The sequence below is a fragment of the Corella eumyota genome, chromosome 3, assembly GCF_963082875.1.
Source record: "Corella eumyota chromosome 3, kaCorEumy4.1, whole genome shotgun sequence".
Classification (NCBI taxonomy): Eukaryota; Metazoa; Chordata; class Ascidiacea; order Phlebobranchia; family Corellidae; genus Corella; species Corella eumyota.
This window is the reverse complement of record NC_137492.1, coordinates 628893-646757: the sequence shown is the minus strand read 5'-3', so window position 1 is coordinate 646757 and position 17865 is coordinate 628893. Positions and strand designations below refer to the sequence as shown.

Below are 17865 nucleotides of genomic sequence, written 5' to 3'. Positions count from 1 at the left end.
AGCACGCGTTTTTATTTCAGTTATTTAAAAAATAAACCTGCAAAATGTTTGAGGACAAACTAAAAAAAGGGTTGTTGTTCAGTTAATAAAACTCACTCAAGCACATAGAAAAGGAAAAAAGGGAAATTTAAACCTTGGTAGTAAAAGTAAAAAGTTTGTTTATATCTTAAACTACACAGAGGTGTGGTTGGGTACAAAGGTTTTCAAACTAAAATCTATAAAACGTGCCGCTTTACCGGTGATTTATTTGTTTTATCGGGTTTAAAGTTTGTTTAAAAGTTGGTGAGAAGGTTGTTTGTACTTTTACGTTCACGGGGAGTTTAGAAAAGTCAGAAAGTCGTTATTTTAAATTGCATATCGTCGAATTTTGAACATTTTTAAAGATTATATTTCTTTTAAAATAAAAACATCTAGACAGTATTAGATACAGTTTTACTAAGTATTTAGTGTAAATAATAGGGTTTATTGGATTGCATGGTATATATACGTTGAGTTATTTTTTAGCACATTTTTAAAGTCTAAAGTGTATCTTTTTGTCTGTTTATTAACACATTTAATTAAAAATTATTATTTTTGTAGCAATTTAGTATGAGAGTCACAATTTAGAAATAATTTTAAAATGAATGTAACTAACAACGCAACATGTCCGGAGCAACCTTACTTTGTCTGCAATGAGGGTTTAATTTTGCCGCTGATTAACGAATCGATTTGGAGCCGAGAGTTTAGATCAGTTCTTTATATTGTCGGTCTTTTATGGAGTTTCACAGCCATGGCAATTATTGCCGATACTTTTATGTGCGCCATTGAAGTTATTACAAGTAAAACCACAAAGGTAATTATGTTGTTTTCTTTAACAAAAGTTGTGGTCTAAGTTTGAACCTAAATGTTTTGTATATCCAAAGTAGTTGCATATATTAAAAATTAATTAAAAGCTTAACTAGTGAGAGTATTTTTGAGCAACAAAAGCTAAAATTATTTAATAGATCTCCAAAAAATTTAACCAATAGAAAAAAAACAAAAAATGATTTGTTTAAATTTCTTGCTCTTCAAAGTAAAATTTAAGTTTTTTATATTTTCTAACAGGTTAAAGTTGCAAAACCTGACAATGAAGAAGGATTTGAAATTGTTGAAGTTCGAGTTTGGAACGACACGGTCGCCAACTTAACGTTGATGGCACTTGGTTCATCAGCTCCTGAGATTTTGTTGAATATTATCGAAATTTGTGGAAATAAATTTGTGGCAGGAGCCCTGGGACCTGGTGGGTAGAAAATTAAATTTTGTTTAAAAATGTTGTTATTTTTTAATAATTTTTTAGTTTGATTTTAAAAAGTACTTTTTGTTTCTATTTTTTTCTATTTATTTATTTTATTAATATGTTATATATGTTAATATGTGTAGTAGTTATTTATTAAAGAAATGGTTGTTGTGTAATATTCAGAAAAATATTTGGAAACCAAATGTTTTTTGTATATTTTTTGAAACAGATTTGTTTTTAAATAATTTATAAAGTCGCAAAACATGCAAAACGGTGTGGAATTTTGTGCCAAAACATATCATTTACAATCTGTAAATACAAGGCTATCTAACCTGATTGTTAAGAGTTTAAAAAGCTTAAAGGAATAAGTCAAGCAGAGATAATTGCAGGGTTTAATATTTCTGATCTTTTGTCCCTGAAATTAGTGACATTCTGCCCTGTGGGTAATTTAACCCAAATTTTCACATGGATTTTCTTTCAACAATGGTTTACATTTTTTTAAATTATTTATTAATCCCAAAATATTTTTGTGGTCAGCATTTTTGTTTAATCGTAAATTGTATTTTTGTTAGTTCTAATAATAGCATTTTAAAAAAAAAATATTAATGGGTTTGTGAGATTATATTACAAATTTCTATTTAATACTTTTGGTTTGTTTTTAATATTTTATTTAATTATCTGTTTTTAAGCAAACCTGATATATATATTTATTGGGCAATATTTTGTTTAATTGTTGGTCGAATTTTTATTGATTTTTTTTGCAATTATTTTTCTTTTTTTTTGCAATTATTTTTTTTTGCAATTATTTTATTGTTTGGGTATTATTCTTCAAATTAATTTTTTTTTAGGTACGATTGTTGGTTCTGCATCTTTCAACTTGTTGGTGATCATAGCTGTTTGTGTTTATGGAATTCCAGAAGGTGAAACACGAAGAATTAAAAGACTTAACGTGTTTTGTGTAACTGCTGTGTTCTCCATCCTTGCTTATGTTTGGGTTTATATTGTTCTGCTTGTATCATCTCCAAATGAGGTAAAGTTAAAATTGTTTTCTTAATTTTCCTTACATCTAGGTTATGTCAAAATTATAATAGAAAACAATATTAAATTTTAAGACTGTTAAGTTAGTCCTTTTACTTCTAAAATATTTTTTAAATTGTTTTGTAAATATTTGTTTTGAAAGATTGTAAAAATTTGTTGTTTTTAAATAAAATATCTTATAAAAATAAACCCATATCTTAACACTAACCTTACAAGATCCATTTCCTGTTAATGTCAATTAAAAGCTTTTATTTAACAACTAGTTCCTGATGTAAAGGTTAAATCAATTAACAGTTTAATTGGGTTTAGCAGGTTTTATTTTGCCTACAATTAGTTGGATGTTTTTGTTTATTTATTTTTGGTATAATGTGTTAAATTAAGGGCTTAACTGTAAATAAACAAATTATTTTTCCCTTGTAAACATTTATTGAAAATATTGTCATTATTTGACTGATTGCAAACTATATGAGGGCTCTTGTATTATTATAATTGCTTGTTCAAGTATAAATATTAGAATAGATTATTTTATTTTTTAATTTCATTTTCATGTTTGTCCTAGGTTGAACTGTGGGAAGCTATTCTTACATTTGCATTATTCCCTGTCCTTGTTTTAATTGCTTTTGTAGCTGATAAGAAATATGGATGCCAGAAGAAAGTAAAAGATGATAGATTAGAAATAGGTGAGTGTTTAATTATTTTAAATATATTTGATAAAAAATTGGATTTTTGGAAAAAAAAACATTTTTTTTGTAATTGGTTATATTTTCATGTAATTGTTGTTTTATTTTTATTTTTAATGAATTTCAAGAAGTAGACTTTAGTATATTTTATTGATTTATTTTATTAAATTAGAAATGTGTAATTTAATTTAAATTTTACTAAACTTTCAATCTTTTGTTCTCGTTTTTTTTAGACCTAAATATATAAAGAATAATAACCGTTTTTTAGCAAATGATTAGTCTAAAGCTTGCCCTCTGGTCAGCCTTTTAATTGTCATAATATGGTTGCAACTCTCAACTAATATTTGTCTGCAACAATTTACCTGCACACCACAATCAGCAGTTTTATTTATTTTGTGGAGTTATAATTTTACAAACCTACTTATATATTGTCCACTAAGCTTTAGTTATTATAGATTTTTTATTTATCCCTTAAATTTTTTTTTTAATATTTTTTTACTAGAACTGGGTAACCGAGCGGAGGAAACTTCGTTGATGAAGCGACATGATAATGAGGATGAGAAGACAAACGAGGTGGTTAACGCTTTCCTCAAAGCTCTCGATAAACCGGAGAAGATCAGTGAGGAAGATGCAGTTAACATCGCTACTCTTAAGATGCAGGTTTACAAATAAAAATAAATTAAAATTATTTGGTTAAAATTTTATATAAATTTCTCCCAAAAAATTAGTTTTTTCTATATATACCAGCGGTGTAGTGTAGTATTCAAAACAATTACACCACTACATGAGGTTGTGGGTTTGATCCCCACGGCTTCCATGCTGTAGCGCCCTTAAGAAAGGTGCTATATTTGTTATAAACTCCTGCTAAGTTAATACTTAATCAGCAACTTAATTATTTGACAATTATAATTTATAAAATCTCAAACTGCCAAAGTCTGGGGGTGGTAACAAATATTACTCTATGTTTGGGTCAAGAAGTCGACCTTCTCACATCAAGGATAAATATATAAAAAATTATATATTTCTATTATTTTTAATGCTCTTTTACATAAAGAAGTGATATTTATTATATTACTTAATTGTTTCTATTTTTAAAATTGTGAAAATTGTTTTTTCACTCTAGGATAGTATGCCGCATAGTCGAGCGTGGTATCGGGTCAGAGCCTCAAGAGAAATGTTTGCTGGCCAGCGGCTCGAGCCACATATCAGTCAAGACCTTCATAAGGTAACAAAATTAACAAAACTAACTTAACAAAGAAGTTTTTTTGTAGGTTGTTGTAAAAATGTTTAAATATTTGATTACGTTGTAATTTAACTGAAGTAGCATGGTAGAATAAAGAAAAATGAATTTTTTAATTTGATTTTAAAACTAATATTTCGGTGATCTAGGTGATAATATTTCCATTTTAATATTTATTACAACTTCATCTTTTAAGTAAAATATTAGATTCTGTATTATTTTTTACAAATATTTATAAAAATAATTAATATCGAAAATTTAATGCAAAAAATGTTAGATAATTAAGATTTCAAAATTTATAGCTAAACTAATTAAGATATTGATTTTTCATAAATTTATTAACTTAATTAAATTAGGTTTTATGGACATTTTAGTGTCTTAATCCAATTTATTTATTATAAAAGTCTTGTTTTAAATTTAAATTTATTATGTTGAGCTACAAGTCATTAGTTTAATTAGTTTAATTAGTTTAATTATTAGTTTAATTAGTTTAAGTAAGAACACTTGCTACACCACCATGAGGTCGTGGGTTTAATTCCCACTGATCTTGTGCTGTAGCACCCTTGAGTAAGGTGCTATAAATGGTATGAGCTGCTGCTAAGCCAGCACTTAATCAGCAGCATAATTATTGAGCAATTATAATCTATAATTGAGCAATTATAATCCCAAACTGCTAAAGGCAACTCAAGACTGGGTCAAAGTAAAAGTTGTTACTCTAAGTTTAAGTCGCGCATTCGACTTTCCCACATCGAGGATAAAGATATATACAAAAAAAAAATAAATAAATTTGAGTCAATTAAAGTTAAATTTACAAAATAAATATTTAATAAGAATAAAAATTAAAAGTTATATATTTAATAAAAAAAGTAATAGAAATAAATTTAATTTAACTAAATTTATTATAGATGGGATGGGGTAAAGATCCTAAAAAGGTTAACTATATGTTTGATTGTTGTTTTGTTAAAATCGCCACTCACAAAACTTTAAATTTTATTGATTTGTGCTTTTACTAATTCAATTTGTTTCTTGGGGAAATTGGTGTTCCTGCATGTGTTGAAAAAGACTAAAATTTTGTTAATTTTTAATCTTTTTAACATTTCTATTCTGCATGAGATCTTGATAACTAAAGTGTTTGTGAAATACACTTTATGGCAAAAGGGCATGAAATAGCCTCATAGAAAAATTTCTTAAATATTATTATTATTAGATAATTTATTTGTTATTTTAAAATGATTTTTTGTTTTACATTTTTCTTAAAATAAAGCACATCAAAATTTCTTAAATTTTATTTATTAAGTATTTTTTTCATTGTAAAAAGTTAAACACTTCTGTAATATAAAGCACTAAAACTTCTAAACACAAAAACTTTATATTTTAGTTAAACTGTCCACTAAATAAAACACATTTATTCGACTTTTTCACAATTTTTTGTATGTTACCTTTAATACAGCTTAAGCATGTAATAACAGAATAAAAATAAATTCAATTTTAAATTATTGTTGTTTAAAAGGTGATAATTTTTTTAACATAATTAAAAAAAAAATTTAAAGTTAAAAATTTTTTTTTGTTTTTTTTAGCTTTCTGACACAATTGGTTTTGCTAACGGCAACGACACTTTATCCCCAAAGAAGAAACTTGAAATCGGTGAAATATTGAATTTAAATGAGAAAGTGTCGACCGAGATCGAGTTTGATGCAGTTAGTTGTTCCGTTATGGAAAATTGTGGATCAGTTAAACTGATTGTTATCAGAAGTGGAGATCTCTCACAGACTGCAACAATAAGGTGGAAATAATAAACAATTTTGCTTCTTTTTTGTGTGTTTTTTTAATTTCATTATAATTTATTACATTAAAATAAAGTAAATTTTGTATTTTTTAAGATGTCAGTGTTTTAATTAAACACTTTAACTATAACTTAACAATACCTAATTTGTAAGATTATTTATTTGTGCAGATAACTTTACAGAACTTTAGATAAATTTTAAAAAAATATTTTTTTTTGGATAAATTTTCAAGAAATGATTTTTAATTCACTAATATCTAAATTATAATCTTTTTTTATCCAGATATGAGACAATTGATGGAACAGCAAACGCTGGAGAAGATTACATCGCCAAAGATGAAGTTATAGTCTTTCAACCTAAGGTAAAATATTGGTTTTTAAAATTGATCCAACTTTAGTACTCATCTCTTAAAATGTTGTCTTGTAATACAGCCTCTATTTTTAATATTGTTAAAGTAATAAAATGAAGTTTTATTTATACAAAAAAAATAATCAAAATTGTTTTTTTTTAAGTTTTTTAACATGTCGGTAATCAATTTAAATTTGACAAAATCCATTTTTATCCAGCAAACTCGGGGAGTAATTGAGATAGAAATCGTAGATGATAATGTGTGGGAACCCGACGAAACCTTCTTTGTTAAATTATCGCTCCCAAAACATGATTTAAATGGAAATTTAGATGATTATGTTCAACTTGGAAGAAAAGTAATCAACCAGATCACAATTATTAATGATGACGGTAAGTAACTAATTAAAAGTATTTGTTAAAAACTAAAACTAAACAATTTTTTCTTTATTGATGTTAGTTATACTAGTTAATAACCCGCTCTACATTCTGTATTTTAATTGTCATAATATGGTATCAACTCTCAACTAATATTTACCTGCTATAATTTACTAACGCATCACAAACGATAGTTTTATTTATTTTTGAAGGCTTTTAAATTGGACATGCATAGATGTATTGTCCACCAAGCTTTATTATATAATATAGATAATGGCAGTTTTACAGTGAGGTTTATTGTAAATACAACTTATTGCACAATTAGGCATTAAACTATAGATAAAAATAATGTTCTTAGAAATGTTTATGTTGGTTATGGATGACTTAAAGTTGGGATATGGTTAACTTACACTTTTAAGGTTGATTTATTTCTGTTTTTTGATGTTTTATGAAAATAATTTTAATGGGTATTCAATATTTTAATTCATTTTAATTGAACTTTTATGATATTTTACATGCCATTTAAAGTGCTTTATAAACCTTATAGGTTAAGTTTTTATATTAAGGTTATAATAAATTTGAAATATCAGTTTTAAATATATTTAAAATGTTAAATGAAACTGTTTGGTATGGGTGGGCCCACATTACAAAACAAACATTAATTCAAACAACTTTAGGTAAATAACAACCACAGGCAATAAGAAAAAAATACTTTAATAAATTTTCAGTTTTTGGCAATTAGCAAAAAACTAAAAATCAATAAAATATAGATAATTTGCTTAATTTTTAAGTATTTTTATGATTGTAATTTTAAAATGTTTTTTTTTTTTAATATTACCAACAATTTATTTAATGCCCACCCTTTTTTATTGTTAACTACATGCCTATACCTATTAACTTTACAAATCACTAGTTTATAGTAAATACTGAGTTATTTTAATAGTTTTTTTATTGTTTGATCTTCAGCCCATTTTTATAACACTAAATAAAACAAAAATCTAGTTTTTAAGTTTCGGTATTTCAAAATTATCTTAAAAAAATGTAAATGTAATTTTCTTATAACCCTCCCCTGAATTAATCTTTAAACCTGACCTTAGTTGACACCTTTATTGTTTGAGTGGGTGTAACAGTTGCTATTATGAGGTCATAGATTAAATTTTCTAAATTATATGACATTTTTAAGGTTGGGTTTGATTTTAAAACATGATTTTCAAAGATCATGTTTTAGTGATATTTATATAACTGAGTTCTAATTTGATAAACTGCCAAAGGCAACTCGAGACTGGGTCAGGTTAACTGATGTTAATTCACGTTTAGGTCCTGAAATTGATCTCTTATATTAAGGATAAAAATGTAGGCCTATAAAAAAAATACAAATTACAATCTAAAAATTCATTGTAAACAACTAAAAAAAATCATATTGTAGCAGCATGTTTATATTGACATTTTTTATTTTGCAATTAGGCCCTAATAACACATGGTTTTATACAAGCTTTATCATTTTATCCAATATTTTAGCGTATTAATTCTTATATTATTGTTGTTACAGAACCAGGAACTTTAGAATTTGGAAAACCAAGTTATTTGGTGAAGGAAAGTGTGGGAACCGCTTATATTCCAGTGAACAGGGTAAATGGAGCAGATGGGGTGATAGATGTACAATGGAAGTAAGTTAAAGTTTTGATGTAATAAAATTTTATAATTGTAGAAAAAAAAGTCTAGGATTTTTACTTTAAACTAGTTAGTAGCCCATCCTATGGTCGGCACTTAAATTGTTATAATATGGTCGTAACTTTCAACTAAAACAAACCACAAAAATTGCAGTTTTATATATTTTGTAGGCCCATAAACTAGACATACATATACTTATGTATTGTCCACTTGGCATATATAGATTATAAATTATCAAAATATTTTATATCTTTACAAAATTGTATCTCATTAACAAAAAGAGAATAATTGGCCATTGTTTAACTAATATTTATCCCCAATAATTTACCCACGCACCTCAAACATCATCCACTAAGCTCTATATAGGAATTATGAATTGTCAAAATATTTTTAGAATCTTTACAAGATTATATTTAACTAATGGCTAATGGCCCTCAAATCTTTTGTAATAATACTAAAACTGTAACAAGAATATTGATATTAAATTGGATGATGTTGCTTTTATATTGAATTTCTCAGACAGGTGTGGTTATCTTCTATAATAACAAATAGTTAATTATTTGTCCCTGTCTGCCCTTTGAATTACATTATTCTGTGGTTTATAAATCACTTACATTAATATTGTATGTCAATATTTTGCCAAAAATCATCTCTAACCACTTGTATTACATAACCTACGTAAAAATTATGTAAAATTCAAAAATTGTTTACTATATGCAACATATGTTACAATTGTAACTAATATTATGTTTTAATTTCTTAAAATAATTAAAACCTATATATAACGAAGCTTAGTGAACAATATATCTATCTATGTCCAATTTATAGGCCTACAAAATAAATAAAACTGCCGTTTGTGGTGTGTGGGTAAATTATCACAGGCAAATATTAGTTGGGAGTTAGATCATATTATGACAATTAAAATTCCAACTGTGGGAAGGCCTATTAACTTGTATAATCAACTTAACTATGTTTGACAGAACCACAGATATAAGTGGGAAGGAGGGAGTGAATTATATTGGAAAGGAGGGAGTTGTAACTTTCGAGCATGGAGAAGATGTGAAAAATATTGAGATTGAAATTATCAACGATCATGCCACCAAAAAGGATGAAAATTTCCAGGTTAGCATAACCTAATTGTTACTTTGTGAAAAGTAATTAAAGATATTTAAAAAGGGTTTTGTTAAAATGGAGTAATAAAATAACTTCTTTTACGTAACAAAGATTTTTTTAAAAATGTTTTTTTTATCCGATTTTTTTAAAAAAATGATGGTTTTGCAATTTTTTAATAGAATAATTTTAACATTTTAAAAATGCCATGTTTATTATTTCAAATCTCATGTTAAATGCTATTTGGTCTTTGTTATGAAATATTTATTTAATTAACACTTTAGTCTGACATTAGCTTGCTTGTGAATTATTTATATAAACGTAAACCGTAGTAAATTAATTTAAACGTAATTAACTTTAACAAGACAACACAAATTATAAATAATATTCGAAAACTAAATTTTAATTATATATTTAAAGAGAATTAAACTTTGTGTCCTTCCAACACAAAAACATTGTTTCTAAGATTTTAACTAAAAAATATTTAATTTTTGCGGTCGTCTGTGGTATAATATAAGCGAAAATTTTAGCCACAATATTTTTTAGTGCGTGGGCAGTTATATTGTCAAAACAATTACATGCGGCTACCTTAAGGGCAAATTTGAAAAACTGTATCCAATTTTAAACAGTTAACCTATAATTATATAACAACTTATACCTATAGTTCATTTTTTTACTCAAAATTTTCAGGGTTTGAATTTTATTATAATTTTTAAAAGGGTTTAACTTTATTATTGATGCACAATTTTTTAATTTTTTAAATGTTTTTAGAAACAGAGTGTTTAATGACATTTTGTAGAAAAGTTTTAACAGTTTTGAATGCGAATCAATAATTTACTGAATGTTTATAATTTAAAGGTCAACTTTTAAGAACGACGTTTTCTTAAAAATTATTGACATTTTAGCTCCAATCACACGAAATATTTGACATTTTCACAATTTAACATCATTAAGCTTTTACATTCGACATTAAACTTTTATCCATTTCAAATTTTAATCACAAAAATTCAAAGTTCTTTCTTTTGAAACAGTAATTTATCTTTAAATTTAGTGATTTATTGACTTTAGGAATAAAATTAAATTTTAAAACCCGCTAATTGTAAAAGATTTATAGACAAAATGTCAAAAAAAGACAAAAAATATTTTTTAAACAACAATTTATGATTAAACGAGATATTTTTCAAAAATAGATTTTAATTTATTTTTGGTTGTTAGGTTTAAAATGTCAACTTCTAAACAGATAAAACTAACTTAATTTCCATGAAATTTTATCACAACCTAAATCATATTCTTAACTTTAATTCTCTAAAATATTCAAACATAAAAATGTTAAAAATTTTTATTTAAAAATTTTGTTCAATTTTTCGTTTTTGTTTTTAGATCGTGCTCCTTAGCGCCTCTGGTGGAGCGAGTATCGGACACACGAACAAAACTGTCGTCAGTGTTGTTGGAGATGACGGTAAGAAAATTTAAATTCTGGAATTTTGAAATGTTTACGAAAACAAATCTGTTAACTTTACCTCATATATTTTTGGCACTGCTTTACTTGAGGAATTTTGTTTCTTAAATAATTGAATAATTTAAAGGTTTCATTAGTTGTTGTTTTAAACTTGAATTTGGGTATTTTTTCTATATCTATAAAAAGTTTAAAAATACAAATCAAATTATGATGTTAAATTAATATTAAAAAAAAAGAATACTTAAAGTTTTGCATATAATAAAGCCCAATGGCTGTTATGTATGTTTATTCATAGGCTTTATATATAGAAAAAACTGTCATTTATTGTGTAGGGGTAAAATTACCACAGAAAATATAGATTACAACCTCATTCTGCCAGTTAAAATGCAACCCCTTTTAATAAATGTTGTAACTTATTTCCACAGAATTTGAAGGATTGGTCCGAAGAGTTGCTGCCAAGACTCACTTAAAGTTAATGAAGTTGAAACTAGGATCACAATCTTGGGCCGAGCAGTTTACCCAGGCCATGAATGTGAACGGGGGGGACACTGAGAACGCTACAGGGGGGGATTATGTCATGCACTTCCTGACCTTCGGGTTCAAGGTCGGTTGGATTTGTTCAAGGTGTTCTATTTTTTTAAAAACAGATTTTTTTTTAATTTTAAATTTGTGTTTTAAAATTAAAATTGATTTTAAAATCAGAATTAGTTTTAAAATTAAAATTGGCATTTTTGTTTTTTAAAAACTTTTTTAAGGTTTTGTTTTTAAATATTTAGCACGAAAACCATAAAAAAATCTCAGTATTTAAACAGTGTGCATTACAAGTATTACTCAAATCATTCATTTATGGATCACTTACTTCCATGGTTAACCAAACTGTTAAAACAAGATCTGTTTTCACTAAAGTTAAACAGATAATGTTACCAAAATATCACCATGTTTTGAAAGTTAAATTGAATTAGTTCGGCCCGTTTAAACTTCAAATTTTTTACGTATTTAAATAAACAAATTGAAACACGAAAAACGTGAACTTATGTTTATGACTAAAATCATTTTTTTAAAACTGTCATAACTTAAATATTTGTTTTTAAGATGTTTTTTTATTTTGAAAAGATATAAAAATAAAACTCAATAAATAACCAATATTATTAACGTTATTTTTATTGATTTAAAAAAGCCCTTCTAATCAAATGTAATCAATATTATCTTAAAATTTCTAATTAAATTAATTTTTTTATTATTTTAAAGATAATATGTGCATAAGACAACTTTAAATTATAAACAAAGGTCATTTTTGGTGTCTTAAACAACCTACCAATCAAGTTAAAATAATTTTTATCTAAATGTTTTTATTTTAAACCAATTTTTTATCATATTTTAGGTAATGTGTGCATGCATTCCTCCTCCTAATATCTGGGGTGGTTGGGCATGTTTTGCAGCAGCTTTAGTTGTATTGATGGGATTAACTGCAGTTGTTAGTGACCTTGCCTCTATTGCTGGTTGTCTGATTGACCTCAGGGTAAGAATTTTAAAGTTGTTTTAAAACATATTTAAATGGAGCTTAATATATGTATGTTTAATTTATAAGTCTACAAACCAACTAAAACTGATGTCTGTGGTGCAAGTAGATTATCATGAACAAATATCAGTTAAGAGTTGCGATCCTATTATGATAATTAAAATTCCTTACTGTGGGGTGGGCTAACAACTAGTGTATTTAAATAAAAAAACTATTAAGTCAAATAAAGCTGCACTATTTTTCACTTGTTAAAAAAATTGTTCCTTCAATGTATTGTTAAGGTGGCTTAAAAAAACCTTTTTAATATTTTTTAGTTATTTAACATCACCAAAACTTAATTTATTTAATGGTTTTATTAATTATGTTTTTTCAAGTTTTCAAATAAAGTATCTACCTCATATACTTATTAAAATACTTAAACCACTTTAAATTAAACTTTTTTTTTACACTTTCATCAGCCCACTGTAACAGCTATCACCTTTGTTGCTCTCGGAACCTCGTTACCCGATTTATTTGCCAGTAAAACAGCAGCAACACAGGAGAAATACGCCGACAACAGTATTGGGAATGTGACCGGAAGTAACAGCGTGAACGTGTTCTTGGGGTTAGGGACCCCCTGGCTCATGGCTTCTTTGTATTGGCAGATTACTGAGGTAAAGTTTATTTGTTTTTATTGAATTAAATTTTGGTTAAAAAGTTTTTATTTGAAAATTTAAAAAAACTTAATTTTTTTAAGTACATAATGTTTTTGAATTATTTCAAGTATTAAAATTTGTATTTGAATTTGGTTTTAACACAGAATTTTCATGATTTTAGTATTTTTTGTACTATAACCAATAACATAGAAAAATTTTAAAATATAAAATTAAAATATTTGAAACAAGACAATTTTTATTAAAAATTATTTTTTTTTAATACTTGGGAATTTTTTAAAGATTAACTTATGAAACCACATTTAAAGTAAATGCTGGCACTTTATGATTGTTTTTAATTCATGTAAATTATTTTTTTACCAATATTAACTACATAAAAATTTATACAATAAAAATGTTTATTTTATCAGGGCACCACATTTAAAGTAAATGCTGGTACAATAGGATTCAGTGTCGCTTTATACACCATAAGTGCTGTCATCTGCCTCCTGACATTGGTTGCAAGAAGGTACTTGACTATATTTGGTAAAGCTGAACTTGGAGGCCCGAAAGGACCAAAAACAGCAACCGCTGTATTCTTTGTATTCTTGTGGATGATGTATATTATCATGTCTTCATTGCAAGCTTATGAGATTATTGGAGGTTTTTAAATCAAGGTAAATTTGGGTTTTTTGGACTAATTTTTTGTAAAAGTGCATTGTGTGAAAATATTGTTTTTATATAACTTACATGTAACAATTTTAAAGGTATAGGAAAAAGTTTACTTTAAATATACTTTACATGTAAAATAATTAGACTTATAGTAAAATTTTGGATTTAAAATAAATTGGAGAAATAAATACAAAAGAGATATGGAAAAAAAATGATTACTTTAATATATTTTTACATTTTTCAAAACAGTTAAAAATTTTTTTTAGATATTTTTAAGAAATTATATCATGAAGGGCTAAGATGGTTGAAAAACATTGAAGAAAATTTTAAGGTTGAAAGTATTTTAAAAGTTGTACAATTTATTATTTTTATCCTTAATTACTGTATTCAAAATATTCTTAAAAACTGCTACAACGTTAAATTCTGTAAACTTTTTATTAATTATTTGTATATTAGTATGTAGTTTAATTTTTATAATGAATTATTTTTTAGTTTTTTATAACAGTATTTTAATCACCGATCACTTAATAACCGATGTAGAAAAACATTTATTTTTACTTACTTTTTTGTAACAATTTAAATAATATTAAATCACTTATATTTTAGCAAAAATTATCTATTTTTTATTAAACAAATTATGAAAATTATTTTAGAGATATAAACGTCGAAATTTTTATAAATATTACTTCAAATTCGATATACAAGAGTGAAAAAAATCGATATCAATTTTTCACTGTATATAATTAACATTCCGAATATTAATTCTTAAAGTTTGTACTTACAAATTTCTGTAAAAATAGTATTTGTAAAACCCTTTTTTATTTTTTTGTAAAATTTTTTTTTTCTTAATTCTGGATTAATTTGCACTTCGTTTATTTTAGAATTATATTATGACATCATAAGGTTATTTTAATAAGTGTTAAACTAATATTTTTGGATTAAAATTTTGATCATTTTCTGCCTAAAATTAAACTAATGATGTTTTTTCTTTCATCAAAATAACTGTTAACAGCATGTTGCAAGATTATTGACCAAACTTTTTGTATATTTTTTAATTATCTCTGTAACAAATTTAATTCATTTTTATTAAAACTTATTTACAACAAATTGGCCAAATTTTAAAATAAAAAAAGCAGTTGCCCAGATTCGAACTGGGGTCTTTGGATCCCAAACCACCCACATTACATTAATTGTTCTCCCCCCGCGATCGTCAAACATTCCCCAGTGATCAATCGTGCCATTTGTGACGTCAGAAAGAGAATAGCGTTCGCGATGTCGTACGCTTCACCGACCTGACCCAACGGGATCGTAGATTTACAATTCTCGTAATATTTCTCTATGACGTCATCGGTCCAGAAACTGTTACGTAGTCGAGTTCTAGTTTCACCGGGGCTGTTTGACATAAAAGTTGTTTTGTTGTTCTTATCAACTTTTATGACGTCATAGTAAGATTTAATCTTAATGGTTGAGTTGTGGTTTAAACATTTTGCCTTTTACATGGGATCCTTGGTTCGATCCCCACTGCTCTCATGCGGTAGCGCCCTTGAGTTAAGTGCTATAAACCGTATGACTCCTGCTGAGCCAGCACTTAATCAGCAGCATAATTATTGGGCAATTATAATCTATAATATCCCAAACAGTCACGGGCAACTCGAGACTGGGTCGGGGTTACAGTTGTTACTCTATGTTTAAGCTGTGAAGTTGACCTTCCTACGTCAAGAAAATACTTACTTGATTGCGTTGACCCTTACACCGTGTTTTGCATAATCTGAAAAAGAAAGAAACAGTAAATATCGCAGTATTTTGACAGTTTTTAAAGTATACAAATCATTACCTTTAGCCACTGATTTAGTAAATTGATCGACGGAGGATTTAGTTAAACTGTAAGTCAGAGAGGCTGGAAAGTGAAGATAGGAGTTTACACTAGAGATGTTAACCACATTGCCTTCAAGTATTTAAAAAATTATGAGTTAGATTTTAACGTAATTCTGTATATACACACTAGGTCTACCATAAAGCAGTTTAGAAACTAGTTTTTGCCGTTTGAAGTTAAAAAAATCTAATTTGAGAATAAAGTTTATTTTAGCAGTTAGTTATGTTGATAATGTACTGAGTTTACCTTTAGCTTTGATAAGATAAGGCATCGCAGCTTGGGTCAAATACATCATCGACTTCATGTTAATTCCGAACAAAAAATCGAAAGTTTCAGGCCTGGCCTAAAATGAAATTTAGTTCTAAATTGACCATCATGCAAAAAATGGTTCAAAAAACACTGGGTTTGATTCCCAGTCGTGGAAATCGTATTTTTATATGTAACTTTCTTTCCGTAAAGTGTTTTGAAATGCGTTTCTTTTTTAAATATCTTTAACCTCGATGTAGAGAGGTCGAATGCGCGACCTAAACATAGAGTAACATCAGTTACTCTGACCCAGTCTCGAGTTGATTTCGGCAGTTTGAGATATTATAGATTATAATTGCCTGATAATTATGCTGCTGATTAAGTGTTGGCTCAGCAGGAGTTTATACCGTTTAAAGCGCCTTTCTCAAGGGCGCAACAATATAAGAGCAGTAGGAATCAAACCAACGACCTCATGTGGTATAGCAAATGTTCTTACAACTACACTACGTTTAGATCATACAGATTGTGTGATGTTTAAAATATAGTTCCACGTGGTGAACTAGCTTGTAGCAACTGTAAACCCATGTTAAGTGGGCCACAGAGTCAACAACAAACCTCTTCTAACGTATCCTTCAACATAACACCAGCAATATTGCACAAGATCGAGATCGAACCAAACTTTTCAACTATGCTCTTTACGATCCCTTCAATCTTATCAATCTTACTAAGATCGGCAACGATCTCGAGAACCTGACGTCATAAAACAGAACGACGTGATTACTATGTAAAAGGTTAAACTACGTCATATTATACAACAATTAAAGAGATTGTGACGTCACCTCTTTAGCACCGGCGTTCTTGCAAATCTCCGCGTTTTCTTTTAAAGTTTTCTCGTCTTTGTCGATAAGTGCAAGTTTTGATCCACATTTTGCGAAGGCTAGCGCTGTGCCAGCTCCTATACCACAACCTGCACCTGAAAGTTTATTAAAAGCAATAAACTGGTGTTTTTTGTATATATCTTTATCCTTGATGTGGGAAAGTCAAATGCGTGACTTAAACATAGAGTAACAACAGCTACTCCGACCCAGTCTCGAGTTGCCTGTGACAGTTTGGAATACTATAGAGACTATAACTGCCTGATAATTATGCTGCTGACTAACGGCTTGCTAAGCAGGAGTTTATAGCGCCTTACTCAAGGGCGCTACAACATAAGGACAGTGGGAATTGAACCTACGACCTCATGTGTGGTGTAGCAAGTGTTCTTAAATAGCTACATTTATTTAATTAACACTCTAAGGCCATGCTAGCATTTAAGCTTTGAGAATTTATTTAGCTGCTTATATGCATTGGAAAATCAACTGTTTAAATTTTTACCTATTATATTTTACCTGTTACAACGACTACTTTATCTTGATGGTCAAACATACTGTAAAGCAAATCCAACGTCTATTAGAACAGATTGGCTTCGTGAGTTTCGTCTATTTGTCTATAAAAACACTTCAAAAACTGGGCGTTTAGCTTAGCTAAGCAAAGTTAATCTAGTTATACAAGCATGTAGCATGCGGTTTTGTTAAATAAACAACATTGTTTTTCGTATGTTAGAAGTTGAATTGGAAAATAAAAATTAGCATAGTTGTATGTTTATAAACAAAAGTTTATGAAAGTAACCGTTTTTATATTGGTTTTAAAATTTGTGTTATTAAGTTGAGGATAAATTAAATAAAAATATTGAGGATAAATAATAAATTAAAATTTATTGCGTTTAAATAGCGCGTGACTGATTACTATTATGGCTAGAACTCTATTTTAGTTAAGAAATAAAATCAATAATTTCGTAAATTTTGTTAATTTTTTACTAATTTCAAATAAGTTATTTTAACTGGGTTTTCTTTATCAGTTTGCATAATACTTTGTGCATTTTATTATTTATTAACTGTTGGCTAATATGGTGTTAATTTTAAGA

General features: G+C 27.3%; 2 protein-coding genes across 3 annotated transcripts; one reads left to right on the top strand and one right to left on the bottom strand.

Annotated features, from left to right (window-relative positions):
- Positions 1 to 593: 593 nt before the first annotated feature.
- LOC145745743 (sodium/calcium exchanger 3-like) lies at positions 594 to 14571 on the top strand. 2 transcript variants are annotated; one of them, XM_082563898.1, is made up of 18 exons: positions 594 to 832; positions 1084 to 1258; positions 2104 to 2285; positions 2853 to 2973; positions 3476 to 3633; positions 4097 to 4198; positions 5119 to 5145; positions 5791 to 5996; positions 6280 to 6358; positions 6564 to 6735; positions 8270 to 8387; positions 9372 to 9513; positions 10882 to 10960; positions 11386 to 11564; positions 12342 to 12479; positions 12938 to 13132; positions 13543 to 13788; positions 14050 to 14570. In XM_082563898.1, exons 1-17 carry the CDS (start codon positions 620 to 622, stop codon positions 13780 to 13782), a joined length of 2526 nt encoding a protein of 841 aa, XP_082420024.1. In that variant the 5' UTR covers positions 594 to 619; the 3' UTR covers positions 13783 to 13788; positions 14050 to 14570. The 2 variants fall into 2 exon arrangements, with proteins under 2 accessions (XP_082420024.1, XP_082420025.1); XM_082563899.1 differs by lacking the exon at positions 5119 to 5145 and having other exon boundaries at positions 14050 to 14571.
- A 219-nt stretch (positions 14572 to 14790) lies between these two features.
- Positions 14791 to 17422, bottom strand: LOC145745744 (putative oxidoreductase TM_0325). The gene is made up of 7 exons (XM_082563900.1): positions 17291 to 17422; positions 16742 to 16875; positions 16518 to 16652; positions 15903 to 15999; positions 15618 to 15728; positions 15515 to 15551; positions 14791 to 15175 (listed from the first exon to the last, which is right to left on the bottom strand). The coding sequence occupies exons 1-7, from the start codon at positions 17325 to 17327 to the stop codon at positions 14965 to 14967; spliced, it is 762 nt and encodes a 253-aa protein (XP_082420026.1). The 5' UTR covers positions 17328 to 17422; the 3' UTR covers positions 14791 to 14964.
- Positions 17423 to 17865: the final 443 nt, after the last annotated feature.

Excerpts from the sequence above, each read along its gene's own strand:
- LOC145745743 (XM_082563898.1), top strand. The coding sequence starts at position 620 with ATGAATGTAACTAACAACGCAACATGTCCGGAGCAACCTTACTTTGTC. Across the intron at positions 3,634-4,096 it reads TCGCTACTCTTAAGATGCAG|GATAGTATGCCGCATAGTCG; the intron begins GTTTACAAATAA and ends TTTTCACTCTAG. Across the intron at positions 13,133-13,542 it reads TGTATTGGCAGATTACTGAG|GGCACCACATTTAAAGTAAA; the intron begins GTAAAGTTTATT and ends TTATTTTATCAG.
- LOC145745744 (XM_082563900.1), bottom strand. The coding sequence starts at position 17,327 with ATGTTTGACCATCAAGATAAAGTAGTCGTTGTAACAG. Across the intron at positions 16,876-17,290 it reads TAAAGTAGTCGTTGTAACAG|GTGCAGGTTGTGGTATAGGA; the intron begins GTAAAATATAAT and ends ATAAACTTTCAG. Across the intron at positions 15,176-15,514 it reads GTAAGGGTCAACGCAATCAA|CCCCGGTGAAACTAGAACTC; the intron begins GTAAGTATTTTC and ends TATGTCAAACAG.